A 19,829-nucleotide genomic window follows, 5' to 3' on the forward strand; every position below is an offset into this window, starting at 1 on the left:
CCAGATGCCTAAAAGTTAAGATAGATGCCAGGCACACTTCCCTGAGGAGGAAGTTCCACAGATGGCAAGCCACAGCCCTCTCCCTGGTCTCCACCTGCCTTACCTCTGATGGTGCCAACAGAACGCATCAGCAGTATGCACAGCCAGGTTGATGTGGGAGCAGGTGATCCCCTAAAGGCAAGGGAGGGCAAGAGAGCCAGGTTGATGTGGGAGCAGGTGATCCCCTAAAGGCAAGGGAGGGCAAGAGGTAGATCAGGATCTACTGGCAGATCTCCAGGTGATTTGCAGTAGATCAGTCAGGATTCAGACAACAAAAAGGCACCGTCTCACCTCCCAGGTGTGTTGTTTCTTGTCTGATTATTCTTAATTGCTGTAGAGCACGATCTCAAAGAGAACAGCATATTTGGCAATCCAATGGACCAAGATGTACTTATTCCACATAAATATTTGCTTGGTGAGTGTGGTTGTTTGGCCTCTTCTTATGTATAATTTAATTAACATTCTTCAATGGCAGCATAATAGAGGATGATTCAGCTGGTTGGTAGTTAATAGATAGTGTTTGGATTACTGGAATAAAACTAGAAAACCTCCCAATGTAATTTTCTGCAGTTGCTTTTCTTTAGTGTGTTTGAATGGAATGAAAATAAGTAGCATAGCACTTGACTAAACCTCATGAAATTCCATAGCTACTATCACTAAGGGGGTCAGTTATTGGTAGGTACCTATATTATCCCCATATAAATTTGGTCTCAAGGGCTGCAATAGATTGACGTGACCTGCTTCAGGCAACACAAGGGGACACAGAGGACAAACAAAAGCAGACATTGGTGTCTGAACAGTGCAGCAAGGCTTTTATGGTGTTGTTGGCCTTGACTTGCTTTGTATTAAATTTTTTGAGCAAAATACAGTGGTACCTCTGGTTAAGAACTTAATTCGTTCTGGAGGTCCGTTCTTAACCTGAAACTGTTCTTAACCTGAGGTGACGCGTTAGCTAATGGGGCCTCCCGCTACCACCGCGCCGCCGCCATGCAATTTCTGTTCTCATCCTGAAGCAAAGTTCTTAACCCGAGGTACTATTTCAGCGGAGTCTGTAACCTGAAGCGTCTTAACCTGAAGCGTCTGTAACCCGAGGTACCACTTTACATAAATTAAGGTTGCAATCCTAACCATGTCTACTCAGAAGTCCTATTGAATTCAGTGGGGTTTATAAGAGGGGTTGCAGCCTAAATGCTTTGCAAATTAAGGATCTCTGCCACGCACCCACCAAAGCATTTCTTTCAAGCCAAAGCTTTTAAGAAGAGCTAAAGGCAAGCAGCTAACAAGACATCTGCTTGAGACTGGGAGAGTTTATGCTGGTCAGAGTAAACAATCAAGGCCTAAATGGATAATGAATCTGAACTGCTATAAGACAGTTTCTTATGTCCCAAAATTGAAACAACACTGAGAAAGATAATCTTGTAATTCTTAAATATATAACTGCACAGCCTCCTCCCTCCAATTTATGCAATTTGACCTTTAATATCAGTTTAGCCCCTTTGATCTATGACCTACCTGGTGGTTCAGCTGGTGTATTTGAAGCATGTACATGATTCACTTCCCAAATTTGCTTCATAAAAGATGTGTATTGACATTTGCAAAGGGAGGCAGTAAATGCAAATGTAATTTCATCTTCCTTTGATCTCCCGGCTATTCAGACTCCTGCACTCCACCCACGATAATTATACCAGGAGCGCTCGCCAGCAGGGCCTTAAAACAAGATATCTCTTTCCCCACATAGTGAAAACAATATGCAGGTATTTTAAAAACATTGCTGTTTGGGTTTGTGTACAAGACCAATAAACCAACAGAGAAAACACCAAAGAGTGCTCCAGTGCTGTGTCCATGGATTGGTGAGGGAGTGGGTTGCTGCTAAATTCTTGGGGGTCTTGGAGGCCTTTTTCTTTAGAAAAAAATATTTTTAAAAAATAAAACCCTATGGTTAAAAAACTAAATTTTGATGCAAAGTGGCACATACTTTGGCAGCAGAGTGGAGAAATGGGGGAGCTGTTGATCCTCTTAGGCAGGCGTAGGCAAACTCAGCCCTCCAGTTGTTTTGGGACTACAACTCCCATCATCCCTAGCTAACAGGACCAGTGGTCAGGGATGATGGGAATTGTAGTTCCAAAACATCTGGAGGGCCGAGTTTACCAATGCCTGCTCTTAGGCCACAGTTTTCTCCTAAGCCACAGGGCCGTTGATCTCACCTTTGTGGGTTTGTTCGAACCCAATACAGAAAGCTGGAATTCTCTGGAGATTTTGTAGCACTCATGATGTCTTTCATACCATAGATGGCTATGATACAGCTGCATCTTAATCCCAGAATTGTGTCCTTGGTTTATACAACTGAGGGAGAGAAAAAATGAGAACAACACAGAGAACTTAACACTTTTTGACAATCTCATTTTGCCCCAATGTTGCATGTTCTATATACATAGGCTCTTGAAAACAGGAAAAATAAAAGCAGATGTTTTCTTGGATTGAGACCTTGTAGTTGTCTAATATCTGCAATTAGATCGTGACAAATATGGGAAACATTGTGGGTTCCCCCCCTGAAAAACTCAGACATGAGCTGTGATGGAAAAGTTTATTACTGTGCATTATTGTCACCAGTTAGGAAGTTCTGGCTTTCACATGTGATGAAGTGGTTCTGCTGGAAGAAACTAGAGAAATATGATGAAAACAGGGCAAATTTTCAAAAAAGGAGCATTTGCAAAAGTTTCTTCTGCCAAACTAAACAGCTAGACTATTTAAAAGAATCCTAAAGTCAATTGTGGTGGAATGCCAGATTTTTTAAGAATAGATGCTTTCCTCATTATCATACGCAGCTGCTACTTATATATCCATAACTTAAAAGTCTGTGTATGATAATGTAGCCAGCCCCCCACCCCCTGCAAGGACAGACCAGCAAAACATCTTTATACAGGGTATAAAATAAATGTGTGATCTCATTTTTATGTTAATAAAACTTTATGTTAATGTCTGCACCTGTTGAGAATATTAAGATCCTAATGACTAATATCAGTAATATACGCACCCACACGGCCATTGCTGCAGGCCGGAATGAGAAGGCGTTTGGGCTGGATCCGGCCCCTAGTTTGCTTACCCATGCTTTAAACATTAAAACTTGTATGCATAACACAACACAATGTATATCACACAACAACTTTATTGTATTCACACAGTGTTCACTTATGAAAATGCACAATTGTGACTGTGCGGAATAAGACGAGGCTGCTCCGTCATACTGTCAGATGTTCATATAGAGTGGGCAATTCTCAGTTCACAGCACAAGTTCGCAAGCTGTTATTCAGAAGGGTGCATGCCTTGAACATAAAATATATACGTGGTTAAGTATTACATTAAACGTATGCAAGATGGTTGGACCCCAGGGCCCCTTCTAGAACACCAGGTCCCAGTAATTTGTACCGTTTCCCCAGCCCAGCCCCCACTCTTCAGCTCTGAGTGTAGCATAGCGGTTCAGTCTTACCCACTTACCTGATAATAAGCTGCGTTCAGCTCACTGGGGCTTTCTTCTGAGCAAACCTTTTAGACTTGCATGAGAATAAGCAGACAACCAAGAGGTCTCTGGTTCAAGTCTCATAGTACAATTCCAGCCATGTCTACTCAGAAGTAAGTTCTATGGAATTTGTTGGAGTTTAGTTCCAGGTAAGTGGAGTTAGGATCATAGGCATAGCCATTAACTCTTAAATGGCCATGGTTGAGCTACTAGGTAGACTCAGACCCCATTTGCAATATGGGAATAATACTAACCTACCAAATAGGGTGGCACTGTGGGTTAAACCACAGAGCCTCGGACTTGCTGATCAGAAGGTCGGCGGTTCGAATCCCCACGATGGGGTGAGCTCCCGTTGTTCGGTCTCAGCTCCTGCCAACCTAGCAGTTCGAAAGCACGTCAAAGTGCAAGTAGATAAATAGGTACCGCTCCGGTGGGAAGGTAAACGGTGTTTCCATGCGCTGCTCTGGTTCACCAGAAGCGGCTTAGTCATGCTGGCCACATGACCCGGAAGCTGTACGCCGGCTCCCTCGGCCAGTAAAGCGAGATGAGCGCCACAACCCCAGAGTTGGCTACGACTGGACCTAATGGTCAGGGGTCCCTTTACCTTTACCAAATAGGGTTGGTGGAAAGACGACTGAGATCTTGTATATGACACCCATTGAACACTCAAAAATGCTCCATACATGTTAAATGATGAAATTGATTACAAGAGATTAAAAGGCCATAGGAACTGATATCATGAATCTGAACCCCCAGAAAACGTTTGTGACTATAATCGGTAGAAATAGTATATGTACATACAGTTCCTCAATGAACTGTAATACCCCATTCACCAGTGAAGGGAGGAATGGGACCAGTGCTAGCTTCAAGTTCCTTTTTTGTGGGAAGGGCTTGAGCAAGATGATTTCCGTGGTCCCACCTCCTTACCAGCATCCCATTTCTTTGTCCCCACTGTCCCATCTCTGGGCCAGTCTGCACAACCATCTGGAAAGATTGTGCAAGGCCAGTGGAAGAGGATGCTCTGTTTCCTCACAGTTTCTATTTGTGACTCATGAGCAGGAAGAGGATGCTGCAAACCATCAGCTGTGGGTCCTCTGTTCAAGGTACGTCTCAGCAGATGGCCCAGTGATGCCGATCCACCGAAACCAGCCATGAATGAGATTGTGCCTGCTTGTCCTGCTTACAAATTGTATGTGCAGGAGCTTTGTTCACAGGTTCTGGTGATTGCAGGGACGGAAGATCAGGAAGGTCCCCAATGCCCACATGCATGTGTTCTTCGCCAATAAATTTCCATTCAATTTCAAAGATTTTTAACAATTTAACTTCAAATTTAATACAAATTTAAAAGAATTTTTATAAGTTGACTTCCCACCCTTCCACCCTGGTGTTTCCATTCCTGCCCTTTCCTGATGCATTATGTATCATACTTTTATCCATTGCACTTAGTCCAAATTGCAAGGAACTCAGTCACTTACATGGTCATGCTCTGAAACTTCTCAGTAATGGAGTCAACTAGATGCCATCCCATGCCCTGCCCCTCATCACCTGTAACAAAGTCCTCCATCCCCATCCAAGGCAGTGAGTGGCAACAAATGGTGCAAGTGGGCAATCTTCATCATCCCAATACCTTCAGGGTGCTTTAAGGGGGGTGTTTGCCTTTGCTGTACGCCGGCTCCCTTGGCCAATAAAGTGAGATGAGCGCCACAACCCCAGAGTCGGCCACGACTGGACCTAATGGTCAGGGGTCCCTTTACCTTTACCTTTACCTTGCCTTTGCTATCCCCCATTCCTCCACCCAAGACTTCTTTGAGCTCAGAGAAACTGCTTCCATGTTTGTGACATGACCTGGAAGTCCTCTCATACATGCATTCCATACAGAAAACAATCGAGGCATCTCAGGGCTTCCATTAATTGAGGATGGGCAGGGAGGAAGTGGGTTTCTGTTTTACAGCCATTGCTCCAAGGCAAGGTTTCCCAAAGTTGGATCTCCAGCTGTTTTTGGACTACAGTTCCCATTATCCCTGACCACTGGTCCTGCCAGCTAGGGATGATGAGAGTTGTAGTCCAACGATAGCTGGAGACCCAAGTTTGGGAAACCCTGCTCTAAGGTAAATTCACACAATTATTGTCGCCTCTACAAAAGTTTTAGTATCAACTTCTGCGAACAGACTGCTTCAGACTTTTGTTATCAGACTTGTTCAGATATATCCTGGCCAACAATGGAATCCATTTATGCCAAACACCATAATGTGTAAGTACACCTTTCTGTTATTATATTTTCAGTCCAACTATTAAGCCAAACAAATTTGTGTGTACAATACTTCTTTTATTTTCTATAGTGTGGAATGTTGTGATTCTACAGCTTTAGGTATAGATGTATAAAAAATGAATGTATAAACTGATATTATTTTAGGTTCAATCCTAATCCCAGTTGCCTGGAAGTAAGCCCCATTGAATTAAATGGGGCCTACCGCTAAGCAGACATGGTTAGGAGTTCTGCCGTAGCTGTTAGGTAAAGGATACTGGGATGTCATTTAGTTTCATGGCCTCCTTACTCATTTGATACTATACATATTTGCTGTCATATTTTGAGACCAAGCCTTTGTTATATTTGTATATTAAATATGCAATTATATTAAAATTATGATGCACTTTATTTTTGGTAGTGAATTAGGGTGTGTGATACAGCTCATCTAGTGTCCATGGCCTCTATACATACATATAAATGGCAAGTAGCACTGTTGGTCCATTGCAGGAGACTCAAAAGTAACAGTAATAATGTTTTTATTAATCCCCTTATTAAAGGTAAAGGACTCCTGACAGTTAAGTCCAGTCGCAAACGACTCTGGGGTTGCAGCGCTCATCTTGCTTTATTTGCCGAGGGAGCCGGCGTACAGCTTCCGGGTCATGTGGCCAGCATGACTAAGCCGCTTCTGGCAAACCAGAGCAGCGCACAGAAACGCCGTTTACCTTCCCGCCAGAGCAGTACCTATTTATCTACTTGCACTTTGACGTGCTTTCGAACTGCTAGGTTGGCAGGAGTAGGGACTGAACAACAGGAGCTTACACCGTCACGGGGATTCAAACCGCCGACCTTCTGATCGGCAAGCCCAAGAAGCTCAGTGGTTTAGACCACAGTGCCACCCGCGTCCCTAATCCTTTTATTAGAACCACTTAAAATATCCACGTATATCTGTAAGCAGTCATTTGAGCTTCCATGTGTAGTTTTTCAGACCAGATGCAAAACAAAACAAACTGGTAAGTGAAGAGAAAGGTGGCAAGGGTGGAAATAAGTAAATGTTGCAAGATGTTACTAAAAATTGCTTTACTAAAGGCAGAAGTTGCACACTTCACCACTGGCATGCACCAGCAAGAGAAAGTGATGGACTGGCAGGTGGTCTTCATTATGCAGCTCATTCACAATGTCAAGAATCTTAGAAAGGTGATACTGCACCTAAAAGGTTATCAGGTTGGAGCCAAGAAGTCTAAAACAATTTCTTTGACAATACTGTAATGGGTAATATCTCTGACACCTTTCCAAGATCTTACCTGGCATAATACATTAAAAATGGGAAAGCACAGTACTTTCCAGAGCCTTTCTCTGTTCCCTTATCTTTTTTTACCCCTTCTATCTATAAAGTCTCTTTCAAAAAGCTTTTTCATTCTTTCTTTGCTTCTAAGCACCCCCAAAGGTATTGAAGTTGTAAGGGAGCTATTTTAATTATAAGCATTACAGTAATGAATTCAAGTACACTAATTTATCATAAATGACTTCCCCATCTGTCTCTAAAGTATGCTCCAAAAATTATGTGAATGTGATAATATTATGGTTCAAAGTTTACCACATTTTCCTTGTCAAGAATACAGCACATGTTAACTTTTAACGTTACATTACAGAAGTGTGTGTGTATGTATGTGTGTGTGTGTGGTCTCTTCCCTAATTTATTTGCACTTCAACCTATTGGGATCAAACATCAATCGCTGTAGGCAAAGGAAGATTGGGGAAAGAGACAGACATATGCCCCCAGACACAGAGAGCAAAGCAACATCTGAAGTGCTGCAACTATTCCCCCCCCCCCCATCCAGCCCACTGTACAAATTGTTCACGAGCACGGAGTGCTTCCAAAAGACCTAATTAGCAACTCACTGCAAACATTTTTTGCATTAGCTAATGATCCAGCTACACTTGTAAGTAAACAGCACCAACATATCTAATCAATGCAAAAAAAGACAGAGAGAAGGAGAAGGCAACAGAATGCCTATTAAACATCTGGATGCAATTTTCCAGTTTGGCTTAGAACAAAATGAAAACACATGACGGTTCTTTTGATCTATGCCTCAACAAAGAAATTGTTGGTCTAAAAAAAACTATAGCATACTGGCCCAGTCAATGTGTCATTTTCATAAAACCTGGTCATTTTTCTTCCAGCGTTCCCAAATTAATTCTGTTGGTTTCCTGCAATCTCTAATTTTACCATATTGCATGAAACCAGAAGAGATTCTTGGGGGCTGATCTTATTTTTGTTTTAAGTGCTCGTGATCTCTGCTACTGTTCCCCCCTCCCTTTGCACGTGAAGATTCCCCCTCCCTCCCTTTTTGAGATCAAACACAAGGGCTTCATTGAGACAGCAGTGACTGTCTTAACGTTGCTAAAATGGAAAGATGAAGGAATCTGCTTGAATGAATTGTTACCAAGTGGCATGTGGCTTCCCACAACCGTTACTCTTCTGGTCTGTGTCACATGCTCAAATCCTGCTAGGCCTTGGCCTGCCATATGGCCTGACTGAAATCGTTGTAGAACCTGGCAGTTTGATGTGATCAGAGCAAATACAACAACACCAAACAAGAAGGCAAGAAAGAAATACATGAAGCAAATGTACAGCAAAGGATAGGTATGCTACTTCTGTGAAGAGGGCCACAACAAGTCATGAGCCAGTGAGGAATAGCAGTTAGTGTCCAAACCAGGGAAAACTGGTTCAAATCCCCATCACTCCACCATGAAGCTCACCGGGTGATATCATGTTAGTTTAGGGGTCGGCAAGATTTATTTTGCCTGGGCCGGATCGGTCCCGCGGAGATCCCTCCCTGGGCCAAATCGCACCCCTACCCATGATTTTCGGTGTTTGCGTCTGCGCAGACGTGATTTTCGGCATCTGTGCATGCGCAGACGTGATTTCTGGTGCCACGGAGGCAAGTCCCAGCGCCACGCTGCACTGGTTTAGCACAGCACACAAGTGGGTGTCTCGGTTTGGGGGCGGCTCGTGGGACAGTCAAACGACCTCCGTGGGCTGCTTCCGGCCCATGGGCCTTCCGTTGCTGACCCCTGGGCTAGTCGCTGTATCACAATAAGCTTAATAATTGCTGGCATCACAAGGATGTTAATGTCAGCACCAGGTGGGCCTTGCTGGAGAGAGCATTCCATAAATATGGGGGGGGGGGGCACCACTGAAAATATCTTCTCTCGTCACCACCCTCCAAACCTCACTTGAAGGTGGCGTCCTGAGAAGAGATTATGTGTTCATCCCTTTGCCTCCAAAATTGCCTGAGTACTCTCACTGTGTACTTTACTGTGCAATTAATCTATTAGGTTTCCACCCCTCCCCTGTAAATTAGATGGCAGTAACATTCTTAGGATAGAAAAGTAGGCATGAAAGGAGAAAACAGAAGTAATGGGAAGCCACTCAGTGCTGGATGTCGTCTCCACATGCTGTTCATTTATTGCCCAGAGAAGACTGAAGCTGCTGGTGTCTCTGTGCCTTTTGAAGTTCTGCGTGAGGAAGTGTACTATAATTATCATAGTATGGGAATCAAGGGGAAGCTATGACCTTAAACCCTATTAAGTTTCAAATTATGTTCTTCATTAGTGTTCTCCATTAGGCACCACAGAATCAGTCCCGGCAAGGCATGATCTTGCTACATCAGGAGGTATTTGTATCCTTATAAAAACGGAGTAGCCTTTTTATTTGGGCTTAAGCAGTCCCTTTGCTAGAATGCAGAACAATTGACCATGGCTATTTAATGTGGCTGGCCTGGTGGAAACGTGTTTTTCTGTTACTTGAATAGATAATGTACTAAGAGAATCTGAAAGGGACTCAGAGCTGGGATCAACAATAAATTATCCTGCAACAATGATTTATTTACACATACACTATTTGAAAGCAATAGAATATTAATTCTTATAACTTCTCAACCATATTTTGATTATTGGTCTTCATCAGTAACTTTTATGTAGTAATGCATATCCTGTCATGAATTACACTGAGGAGTCCTGCCTGGCACTATATTAAGTAAAAGTGTTTTTAAAAAGCAGAATAAATCTTCTGTTCTTAACATAGCCTCTTTCACCAATAATGTAGATGTAAATATGGATAGGGGAGCATTATGTCATCATCTGGGAGTGATATTTGACTGTCATATAGAATTGTTTTTGTAAGTTGTAGTCTACTGAGAGTAAGGTGTTGTTGTTTTTTAAACTTTTTGAATAATAGTTACAACGTGGTAAAATGTGTCTTTAGCAAGAATATAGGAGAAGTGTTTAAAGAAAAAGACAATAGTTAATTATGCTGCTTGAAACTAGTATCTATAAAAAGGCTGAGAATGTTAGGATATATCTGGGAGTAAGAATTGGCTGCAATTGTTAGGCTTTTTCAAACAGGTTCTTAGAAAGACTATTACAAAACAGATTGTAAAGGGTTGCACCAAGCAATTTGAATGGAGTAGGTAAAGATCACATGACAGTGCTTCTTCCCATACAGCAGCTCAGTTATTTTCCCCCTGAAGGTAATGAGAAGTCATTAGTCTGGTATGACAGAGGGTTTATGCATGTATTCACATATTCCAGTTTGTGGGTGCAAGTTACTCTATTTGCAGTATGAACTTCTGATGGTGCTTCTAATTTGCAAGGCAAAGTTTAGTGACTATAATTAGTTTATAGGCTGAATTGGCAATTGCCTCTAGTGACTGTAAGATTTCAACTTACAGAAACTGGAAAGAAATAGGATTGTTATGATTTGGTTAACATAATATTTTATTTGATTATTAGAATTAATGACACTATTAAGTTTCTTTGGGCACACACTCTTTGAGTTAGGCTGCAATTGGAGCCCCATTTAGCAGGGAGTCTTCTTCTTCTTCTTTGGCGATTGCTCATAGCCGAGTAAGATTGTCTTCCATGTCCTTCCACAGTGGGGCCATTGGTTTCCGGGCAGGAGTTGATCATGGTGTGGATTTGCCAAGCGTGCCTTCCTCGTAGCGCGTTTTTCCCTTGCGTCCTGAGTTCGAGTGTATTCAAAGCCCATGACACCTTTGGTAAAGGCTGTTCTCCAACTGGAGCGCTCACAAGCCAGTGTTTCCCAGTTGTCAGTGTTTATACTACATTTTTTTAGATTTGCCTTAAGACGGTCTTTAGACCTCTTTTGTGGACCACCAGTATTACGCTTTCCATTTTTAAGTTCGGAAGCCCCATTTACCAGGGAGTAACCCCTCACTAAATTCAATTGGACTTACTTCTGAGTAGGCATGGTTAGCATTGCATTTTTAGGTTATTATCTTTGGGTATGCTTCTTGATAATGCTACTGTACTTTTCTTTATTGTGGAGGAAAAGGCTGACCTTCCAGAGCATAGAGTTTTTTTCACAAGATCACAAAATGGTGTTAATAATGTGAATTGGGGCCACATTACTGGGCATGTGCATGATATTTATTAATTTAGAAAAGTATTTATACACTGCCCACAACATAAAATAAATCCAAGAGTGACTGTCTCATTAAAAAAAAGGCAACCAAAGATATGAATAGACCTGTGAGCATTAAAAAAAAAAATTCAACAAGAGATGACTGGAGGTTAATACTGAGGATAGCTGCTAAATATCTGCTAGGAGAATATTTCCACACGAAATGTTCAACTCCCAGTTGAGGACAGTTGAGCCTCTGCAACACAGGGGGATCACTAAAAATGTTCCTTCAGATGATATCAGTGATCAAGCTGGGATACGAAGGCTCAGGGAGTCCTTAGGGTAACTTCAACCCAAGTTGTCAAGGCTTTGTATATAGATACTTGAAATGGTCCAGTAAAATGCAGGTAGATGTTTTAGTATAGGTATCACATCCTGAGCACCATAAACTGCGCGCTGCAGGCTACCTGCTGTATTCTGCATCATATATTTATTTCTTTTAGTTATATCCCACCTTCGCTCCAAGGAACTCTCAAGGTGGCAGACATAGTTATTTCCCCTTTCTTCATGTTATCCTCACAACAACCCTCTGGTGTACGTTAGGCAGCCACTGGGCCAAGGTAACCCAATGAGCTCTGTGGCTCCTAGTACAACACTCCAAACCGCTATTCCATGGGACTGGGATATATGGAAATCATGGCTGGCCAGTGTAATACATGCTGAATTATATGCATGAACTAGCTCCACAGGAAATATCTGTGCCTAGGAACTGCTCAGCAATGGTAAATATATACATATTGTCTGAATTCGTTAATAGATAAAGCTTCAAATACCCTTGATGGGTGTGTGTGTGTGTGTGTGTGTTTGTGTGTGTGCCTTAAGCAACTCAAAAGGCCACAATGAAGCTCTCTTCAATTTAATTTGTGAATCAGCGTAATAACAAGAAGATTTTTATGAGCCCACCATCAAATGAACAAGAAAAATAGTTAAATATGCAAATGAGCCAGCATTTATTGCATTAAATATCCCACTGATCTCCCGCTGTCATTTCAATAGCAGAGACTGAAGAAATGTTCTCTGGTATCAAAGTCAAAATCTCAGGTGGCTCAAAAACACTTGTTCAGAGCAACATGAACAACGTGTACTTTCAGTATGTGTTAAAACATGCCCTGCAAAAATTAACTTCGATCAATAAGATTACATAAAGCTATTCAGCATCTTTGCAGCAAGTCTGAGAGGGGGAAAGACTCTTGTTCGTGTTGCAAAATACATTATTTGAATTATCTCTTTAGGTCATATTAACAAACTTGTACCAGCAGGTTAAACATAAAGCCTGTCTTAAACTTAGCTATCATAACTCCACACTAACTTTGTTTCTTGGTGTGTGGCTCCTACATACAAATATCACAGTGCAAACCTATACAGATCTACCTGGAAGTGGACACCATTAATCTCATGGGGACCTACTCCCAGGTAAGTGTGTATGGACTGTGGTCTGAAGAACATCCTTATATGTGTCTACTCCCTTTCATAAAGGGGACTCAGCCCATAGTTGAGCATCAGTTAAGATACCAGAATCAATGTAATTATATTATTTAATTGCCACTGTGCTAATAATTATTTGTTTAATCTGTTACATTTATTTGCCATTCAATAACAAAAGTTCTCATTGCTATAATATATATGACTTCCCTCTTTCATTCCCAGGCATCTGAATGCCACACACCTTTCCACAGTGACTTCTTTTGGTAAAGCACAAGATTCCTAATCTCAGGGTTATGGGTTCAAGCAAAAGATTCCTGCATTGCAGGGGGTTGGACTAGATGACCCTCATGGTCCCTTCAAACTCACAATTCTGTGATATCTGTGTAATAGAAAATCCTGTTCCAGTCAATTCATAACGTGTGATAATTGACCCTGCTGGGACTCAACCTTGTCTTTTTAAAATAATAATAATAATAATAAATTACTTATACCCCACCCATCTGGCTGAGTTTCCCCAGCCACTCTGGGCGGCTCCCAATCGAGTGTTAAAAACAATACAGCATTAAATATTAAAAACTTCCCTAAACAGGGCTGCCTTCAGATGTCTTTTAAAAATAAGATAGCTGCTTATTTCCTTGACATCTGGTGGGAGGACGTTCCACAGGACAGGTGCCACTACCGAGAAGGCCCTCTATCTGGTTTCCTGTAACCTCACTTCTCACAATGAGGGAACCACCAGAAGGCCCTTGGCGATGGACCTCAGTGTCCGGGTAGAACGATGGGGGTGGAGACGCTCCTTCAGGTATACTGGACCGAGGCCGTTTCGGGCTTTAAAGGTCAGCACCAACGCTGCTAGTGTGCCCTGGAACAAACCCAACAGTTTCTGTAGTGGTAGGCAAGCTTTCAGAGAAGGTTGTCTATTGTCCTGTTGCAATCTCTCTTGATCAGCTTCCGAAGAACCCACATTGCAACATGGAAATCACAGTTGCAAGCGTGTTAATGCAAGTATGAAAACTGATTAAGCTTTGTATTATTTGTGCAATATAGTAAGCATGGTTGTTGTAAATATACAGGCCAGGATCCAAAGCTCTGCACCTGGTGTTTCACCTGCAGGCCAAGCCTTTTCACTGACAGTTGTGTCACCTGAAAAGGCACAAAGGGCTGAAGAAAAAATGGCCGTGTCCGTCTACAAAGGGGATAGAATTTGGCTGGCATAACAGCGAGCCATTAACAATTTAGAATGGTCCAAGATATTCTGCTGCCTGACAAGATACAGCACCCGCCTCTCAACTGGATTCGCACCTGAATCTTCAGCAGTGGTGAGAAGACAATACCCTCCACCATAAGACCAGCAGGCTAGCTTAGTGGACACAGGGCAAGCTGCAGGGCACACAGCCTTGTCCTTTAGCAGAAGGGGAGGCCAGAGGGGGCTGATAAGAAATGTGGTCAGGACAGTGGCATCAATGCACCACCCCAGCATCTGGCGCCTGAGGCAGCTAATGATAGGGCTGGCTGCATGGACAATCCAGAATTGATACTGCTACGAACTTCAGCCCATGTACTGTACTGACAGTCATGGTAACCTTTTATAGGACTCAAAAACATGTTAATAATAATAATAATAATAATAATAATAATAATTTATTATTTGTACCCCGCCCATCTGGCTGGGTTTCCCAGCCACTCTGGGCGGCTTCCACAGAGACCAAAAATACACTAAAATGTCACACATTAAAAACTTCCCTGAACAGGGTTGCCTTAAGATGTCTTCTGAATGTCAGGTAGCTGTTTATCGCTTTGACATCTGATGGGAGGGCGTTCCACAGGGCGGGCGCCACTACCGAGAAGGCCCTCTCCCTGGTTCCCTGTAGCTTTGCTTCTCGCAATGAGGGAACCACCAGAAGGCCCTCGGCGCTGGACCTCAGCATCCAGGCAGAATGATGGGGGTGGAGACGCTCCTTCAGGTATACTGAAAGTATACCGTACCTGTATACCTTCAGGTATACAGGTATTCATGCTAACAGCCTGGTTAGGAACTTTGAAGTTGGTCTTAAAGTGTTCAGTTATTTGCAGGATCCAGCCTACAGGTGGGTGGGTCTTCACTAGCAATGATGCCACACACGGAAAGATTCTCTCCACATTTCTTTTTGTTTCGTTAATAGGGCTCTCTTTTTGTACCCTCTGTTGAGAACTTAGCTAGTTAAAAATAAGAAGAAAGACTGCTCTTGCATTGCATCCTCATGGCAGTGCCTGAAAGGAACCGCTCCGCAGTGCCCAATATAACATGGGCATCATTAAGTCAGTGTAGACTTTAATCATACCACATTTTTCCTGTTTAGATAAGATCTCAGAATTATTAATTGTGGAAGTGAGCTGAATGCAAGAGCAAATACTGCTTTAGCAGAGGCTTAGAAACATAAGTGTTGGACATTGCAGCAGACACAAAAATCAGCAAGTGGGCATAATTAGATTATAAGCCTCCAGATCAGAAACGGTGTCATTTTTGCTAAGTATGAAGAGTGAGGCACTCTCATCAACTTCTGGGACTGCAGTTCAGTGCACAATTACGCAGAATGCCATGTATTTTACTCCTGAGTAAAATTGTATTGCCTTGCAAAATTGGTATATGAAGAAATCCTGACCCAGGAGCACACTGTGAATTGAGCCACTTACGTTTATGAAGAATTTGATCTACAAACTGATACATTTATTATTAGGCGTTTGAGGCAACCTATCACCTGTGACTTCTGGACTTTGGGACTTTTTGGGACTGGGCCTATTGAGCTATAAAACACCCAGCTGACATGGTGCCTCTCAGGCTAGGAAACTGACACTTGCTGGCTGTATGGTGAAGAGATTTGTTACTGAGAACACCCCACCACCCAGTAACCTTTCTTGCTTAGCTGAGAAACACCTGCAGCAAAGACCAGCTCCTTGGCAAGACCACGGGGGTTGCTGTGACTCTTTTCAGGACTGGACATTGAGCTACAAAACATCCTGCTGGCGTGATGATGTGGTGAAGCAACCTTCAAAAGGTGGTGTGCCCTTTTTGAGTTTAGATTTGTTGATTTTTTTAAAAAAAATAGGCCAATATGTAAAAGTGTGAAGTTGTATGAAAAGTTAATTATTTGTTGGTGGAGATGCTAAGAAACGTTGTTTCACATTCAAGTATGTGAGCTTGTTCTTGTGGATCCTGTCCCCCACACCCTCATGGGAGAAAGGAGAGGACTGGGTGTTGCATGCTAGGCTTGTAGATCTGTGTTTATTCCCCCCCCCCCCCGTAGGTTCTGGTTTTTGTAATGTGGAGTTAATGAGTGTTTTGTTGGCTAGCTGGCTGGCTGCAGTGCGACAGAGAAGTGGTTTCTGCTTTAGGGCGAGAACATGTTAGTGGAAGCTGCTCTCTGTGCGAGAGAGGGAGGAGGAGTGTGTGCACCTTAGGGGTGTGTGTGTGTGTTTGTGTGTGTGTGTGTGTGTGAGAGAGAGAGAGAGAGAGAGAGAGATGGGGTGCCTTAATTGATGCTTTTTCTGTTTCTTGCTGCAGGGTTTGCTGAAGTTCCTAACACATATCCAGTGTGATTTATGGGTATTTTGTATGGTTTTGATTGATTTATTGTAGATTTCTTTTATATTAATGTGTTTTTCACTGCTTTGGGCACCTTTTGCCCCAAAAGCGGTATATAAATAAGCCCGGGCATAGCATTCTCCTTCCACAAAGGGCACCTTATATGTCTATCTGAAGTTGAGTGTAATTTATTGCTAGGTTTAGTCATAAGAAAGTGATTGTTACTGTGGCCAAATTAACAGTGGTAGGACTGGACTCTCGGGCTGTATTTTTAAATGTACACACGGAACTGTCTTGCTGAAAGTGATTGGGCTTTTAAAAAAAGCTGGGCAAGGGGAGAAGAAGGGGTACCTAGGTTCTTATGCCTCCGTTCTATGGAACACTGTGGACAGAATGCCAATACGTTGCATTTAGTAACTTAAATCCACAGCTCTTTTGCTTACACTGCGGGTTTTTTTAACCCAAACAGGGATTTCGAGCCTATCCTATCAACAACAGTCTCTTTAAACTCATTACTGGTGGGTTAGCCGCTGCCTAAATTCCTCTTTATCCCACGAACAAAACTTCCAATATGCCTGCAGAGATAGCGGGGACATCAGAGGTCAAACATGCCTTTGGTGTTCTCAAAAGTAGGGCAACGCTGGGCTCTATAGGGAGCTGGCAAAGAATGGTGTGGCCTTGTGTTGAGTGCTTTTATTTTTTTATTATCACCTAAGCAGATAGGCCTAAATTCAAAGGCCGTTGATCAGGTAAAAAATAAATAAAATAAATGTTTGACCAACTGTTAAGTCTTGATATTGGCTAAAGACACTTAAGATCTCAAAAAGGGACTCGTTACTCTTTCTGGCTACGTAGGTACTTCAGTAAACACGCGCGGAGAGCCTTCTGACAAATTAAAGATAGAACCGTTGTGAGAGGAGGCTACATTTTTCTGAAGCCCGGGAGAGGAGTTGTTCGGAGGAAACTTTGATACAGATCGCTATGAACACGCCGCCCTCCAAGGCAACATCATGGTCCTCGTTCCTCCATTAGCTTAAACAGGGCAGCATCTATCTGACTCCAGCTCCTGCCTGTCCTGTAGTAGGGATGCATTATTTATCTCTCTGTGTTATTTTCACAGATTTCTGGAGAGAGCGGGGCAAGGTAAAGGAATAATAATAATAAAAGAGAGAGAGAGAGAGAGAGAGAGCGCCTAGCCTATCCTCCCCCCCCCCGTCTCTCTCAAAAGCCCACGTTACTTTGATTGACAGCTCAGCCTCTCCACTCTCCTTCTCCCCGACCTTCCCATTTTCCCTGCCTGTCTGCCTGCTCCGCCGCCTCCCATTGGCTCGCTCGGAGGGGTCCTGCAGCTCCGCGAGGAAGCCTTCCTAGCAAAGGCGGGGGGGGGGCGGGGAGGAGAGTGAGAAGGGGGGAGGCGAGGCCTGCCAGCGCCGGCTTCCCATTGGCCTGATGTCACGGCCCCACGTTGGTTCCCGAGCCGGCGATTGGGCGCCCGCCCCTCCTCCCCCTCTCCCGGGGCGGGGCCAAGGGGCTGGTTAGCTCGAGGAGTGTGAAACCGCGTGTTAATGTAACCAGCGCGGGCGGATACTTTGTGTCCCGTTTATTGCGATCCCGCCGCCGAGCTGGGCTGCGCGTCCCGCGGAGTTTCCTCCTTACGCGCCGATCTGGTCTCCATGGAAGAGAAGAAAGCCTTGTGATTATTTGCGGCGGGACGACGACGAGGAGGAGGAGGGCGATCGCCTGCTCCGCCTGGATGTTTCTTCTTCGAGGGATCCTGGGGAGAACTTTGGCCCGGGATTGAGCGAGGCAGCGAGGCGGGCGGGCGGCCGACGGGAGAGAAGAAGAGGCCGCGCGGGAAGGCGAGCGGGGATGCTGCCGCCGCCGCCGCTGCTCCGTCCTTTCCTGGCGGGGCTCTAGTGCGGAGGCCGCTCGGCGCCGTCCGATGCGCGGCGGGCCTACGGAGGCAGCCCGTCCCTTCCTTTTGGTCCCGTTCGCGGCGCCTGGCTGCGGGGAGAGGAAGCGAGGCTGAAGCGGGGCTGGTGGGGGCGGGCGGGGGGCGCTTTTCCCTTTGCCCCTCTCCGGGCGCGGCTGGATCCGCCGCTTTGCTTTGCGCGCCCCATCCAGCAGCACCGCAACCCCCCTTTCCTTCCCCGTGTCCCGTGCGCGCCCCGGCCTCGAGTCTCCCTCCCGGCAGCCGCGTGGCCTTTTGTAGCGGGACTCCTCGGCTGGGGCGAGCCAGCCCTTCCGTCGGACTTGACTCGCTTGGATTTTCGAGTTGCAGAGAGATCGCAGGAGCTGCTGCTGCCGCCGGGGAGTTTGGGGTCTTACAAGTGCATCGCGCAAGTTTGAAGAGGAGATTTCTTGGCTGGGGGGCGGGCGGGCGAGGAAGGAGCCCCGTCGGAGGAGGAGCAGCACGGGCGACCGCGACGAGAAGCGACCCCCTTGCCCGGCCAGGGCTCCCCTTCCCCGGTGACATTTCTCTCCCCCCCCCCCCAAAAAAGCTCACAACAAAGGAAGCGGCTGGAGCGAGGCGGCGGCGGCGGGAGGATGGTGCAGTTGAGCCGCGAAACCGAGTAAGGGCTCCCGGTCCCGCTCCTCTCCCTCCGGCTGCCTTTGGTGCGCTTCTCCCCTCGGGATTTAAACTTCGTCCATTCAGCTGCGAAGGAGCAAAGCAGCAGCAGCAGCCCGAGTCATGTTTCCGCAGAGCCGGCATCCCGTAAGTGCCCCCCCTCTCCCCGATTGCGTGTCTCCCCCCCCTCGGGGTCGCCCCCCGTCCGGGCAAAGTGCGTGCAAGGTCGCTTCCCAGGGACGGGCCCCTCTCGGCCGCCTGCGAACTCTGCCCGTCCCGCCGGAGGAACTTGGCGGGCCCGCGCCTGGCTCGCTCGCTCCCTCGACTCCTTTGTTTATTCTGGGACTTGTTTGTCTACCAGCCGACAATGGCGGGGAGTGGGGGGGGGGGCTGCTGCTCTGGTCGATCTCCGCTTTCCAGCCCAACTGCGGGGTTAGATAAGAGAGACGGGCAGCCGGCGCTCCCCCCCCCCACTCCAAAGAAAAGCCTTGCCGGTGAAACCTAGACGCCCCCGAAGTGTCTCCTGAGATGATGGTTCCCGGAGACAGCATCTTGCCTCTGAGGATCTCCCAGAGCGTTTTGCAAAACTGTTTTGAAAAGGAGGAGCAGATGGGTCTTCAGTCCCCCAGTAAAACATTTCAGCCCCCAAGTTGTTGGACATTGCCATTCAAATGGTGTGTCATGGACCCCCAATATATTATTCAAGTCGGCACCCTTGACCAGCAGGTTTTTAAAAGGTAGGGAAGAAGCACCAGGCAGGTGGCCATGGAGAAATACTTGTGAATCTCCAAAAGGACATTTCTGTGCCAGGTAACTAACCTGTGGCCCTCCAGAGGTTGCTGGACGCCCTCTTGCCTCATCCCTGGGCTGATGGTGGGGCTTGGAGTCCAGCAACCTCTGCAAGGCCCAGTTTCCCCAGTGCTGCTTGAAGGCCCCCCCCTTTTTTAAGTGTCCTGCGCCCCTGGCCACTGTCTTCTTGGGTTG

At 45.2% G+C, this 19,829-nt stretch overlaps 1 protein-coding gene across 2 annotated transcripts in view; it reads left to right on the forward strand.

Moving 5' to 3' along the window:
- The first annotated feature begins 18,472 nt into the window (after window positions 1-18,472).
- Window positions 18,473-19,829, forward strand: part of TLE1 (TLE family member 1, transcriptional corepressor) — a 74,869-nt gene continuing 73,512 nt past the window's right edge. For both annotated transcript variants that reach the window (XM_080972556.1, XM_080972557.1), the window contains exon 1: window positions 18,473-18,992. In XM_080972556.1, coding sequence (XP_080828682.1) covers window positions 18,969-18,992 — 24 coding nt within the window. In that variant the 5' untranslated portion in view covers window positions 18,473-18,968. The remainder of the gene's footprint in view (window positions 18,993-19,829) is intronic.

This window comes from Podarcis pityusensis (assembly GCF_964106645.2).
Source record: "Podarcis pityusensis genome assembly, chromosome: 11".
NCBI lineage: Eukaryota > Metazoa > Chordata > Lepidosauria > Squamata > Lacertidae > Podarcis > Podarcis pityusensis.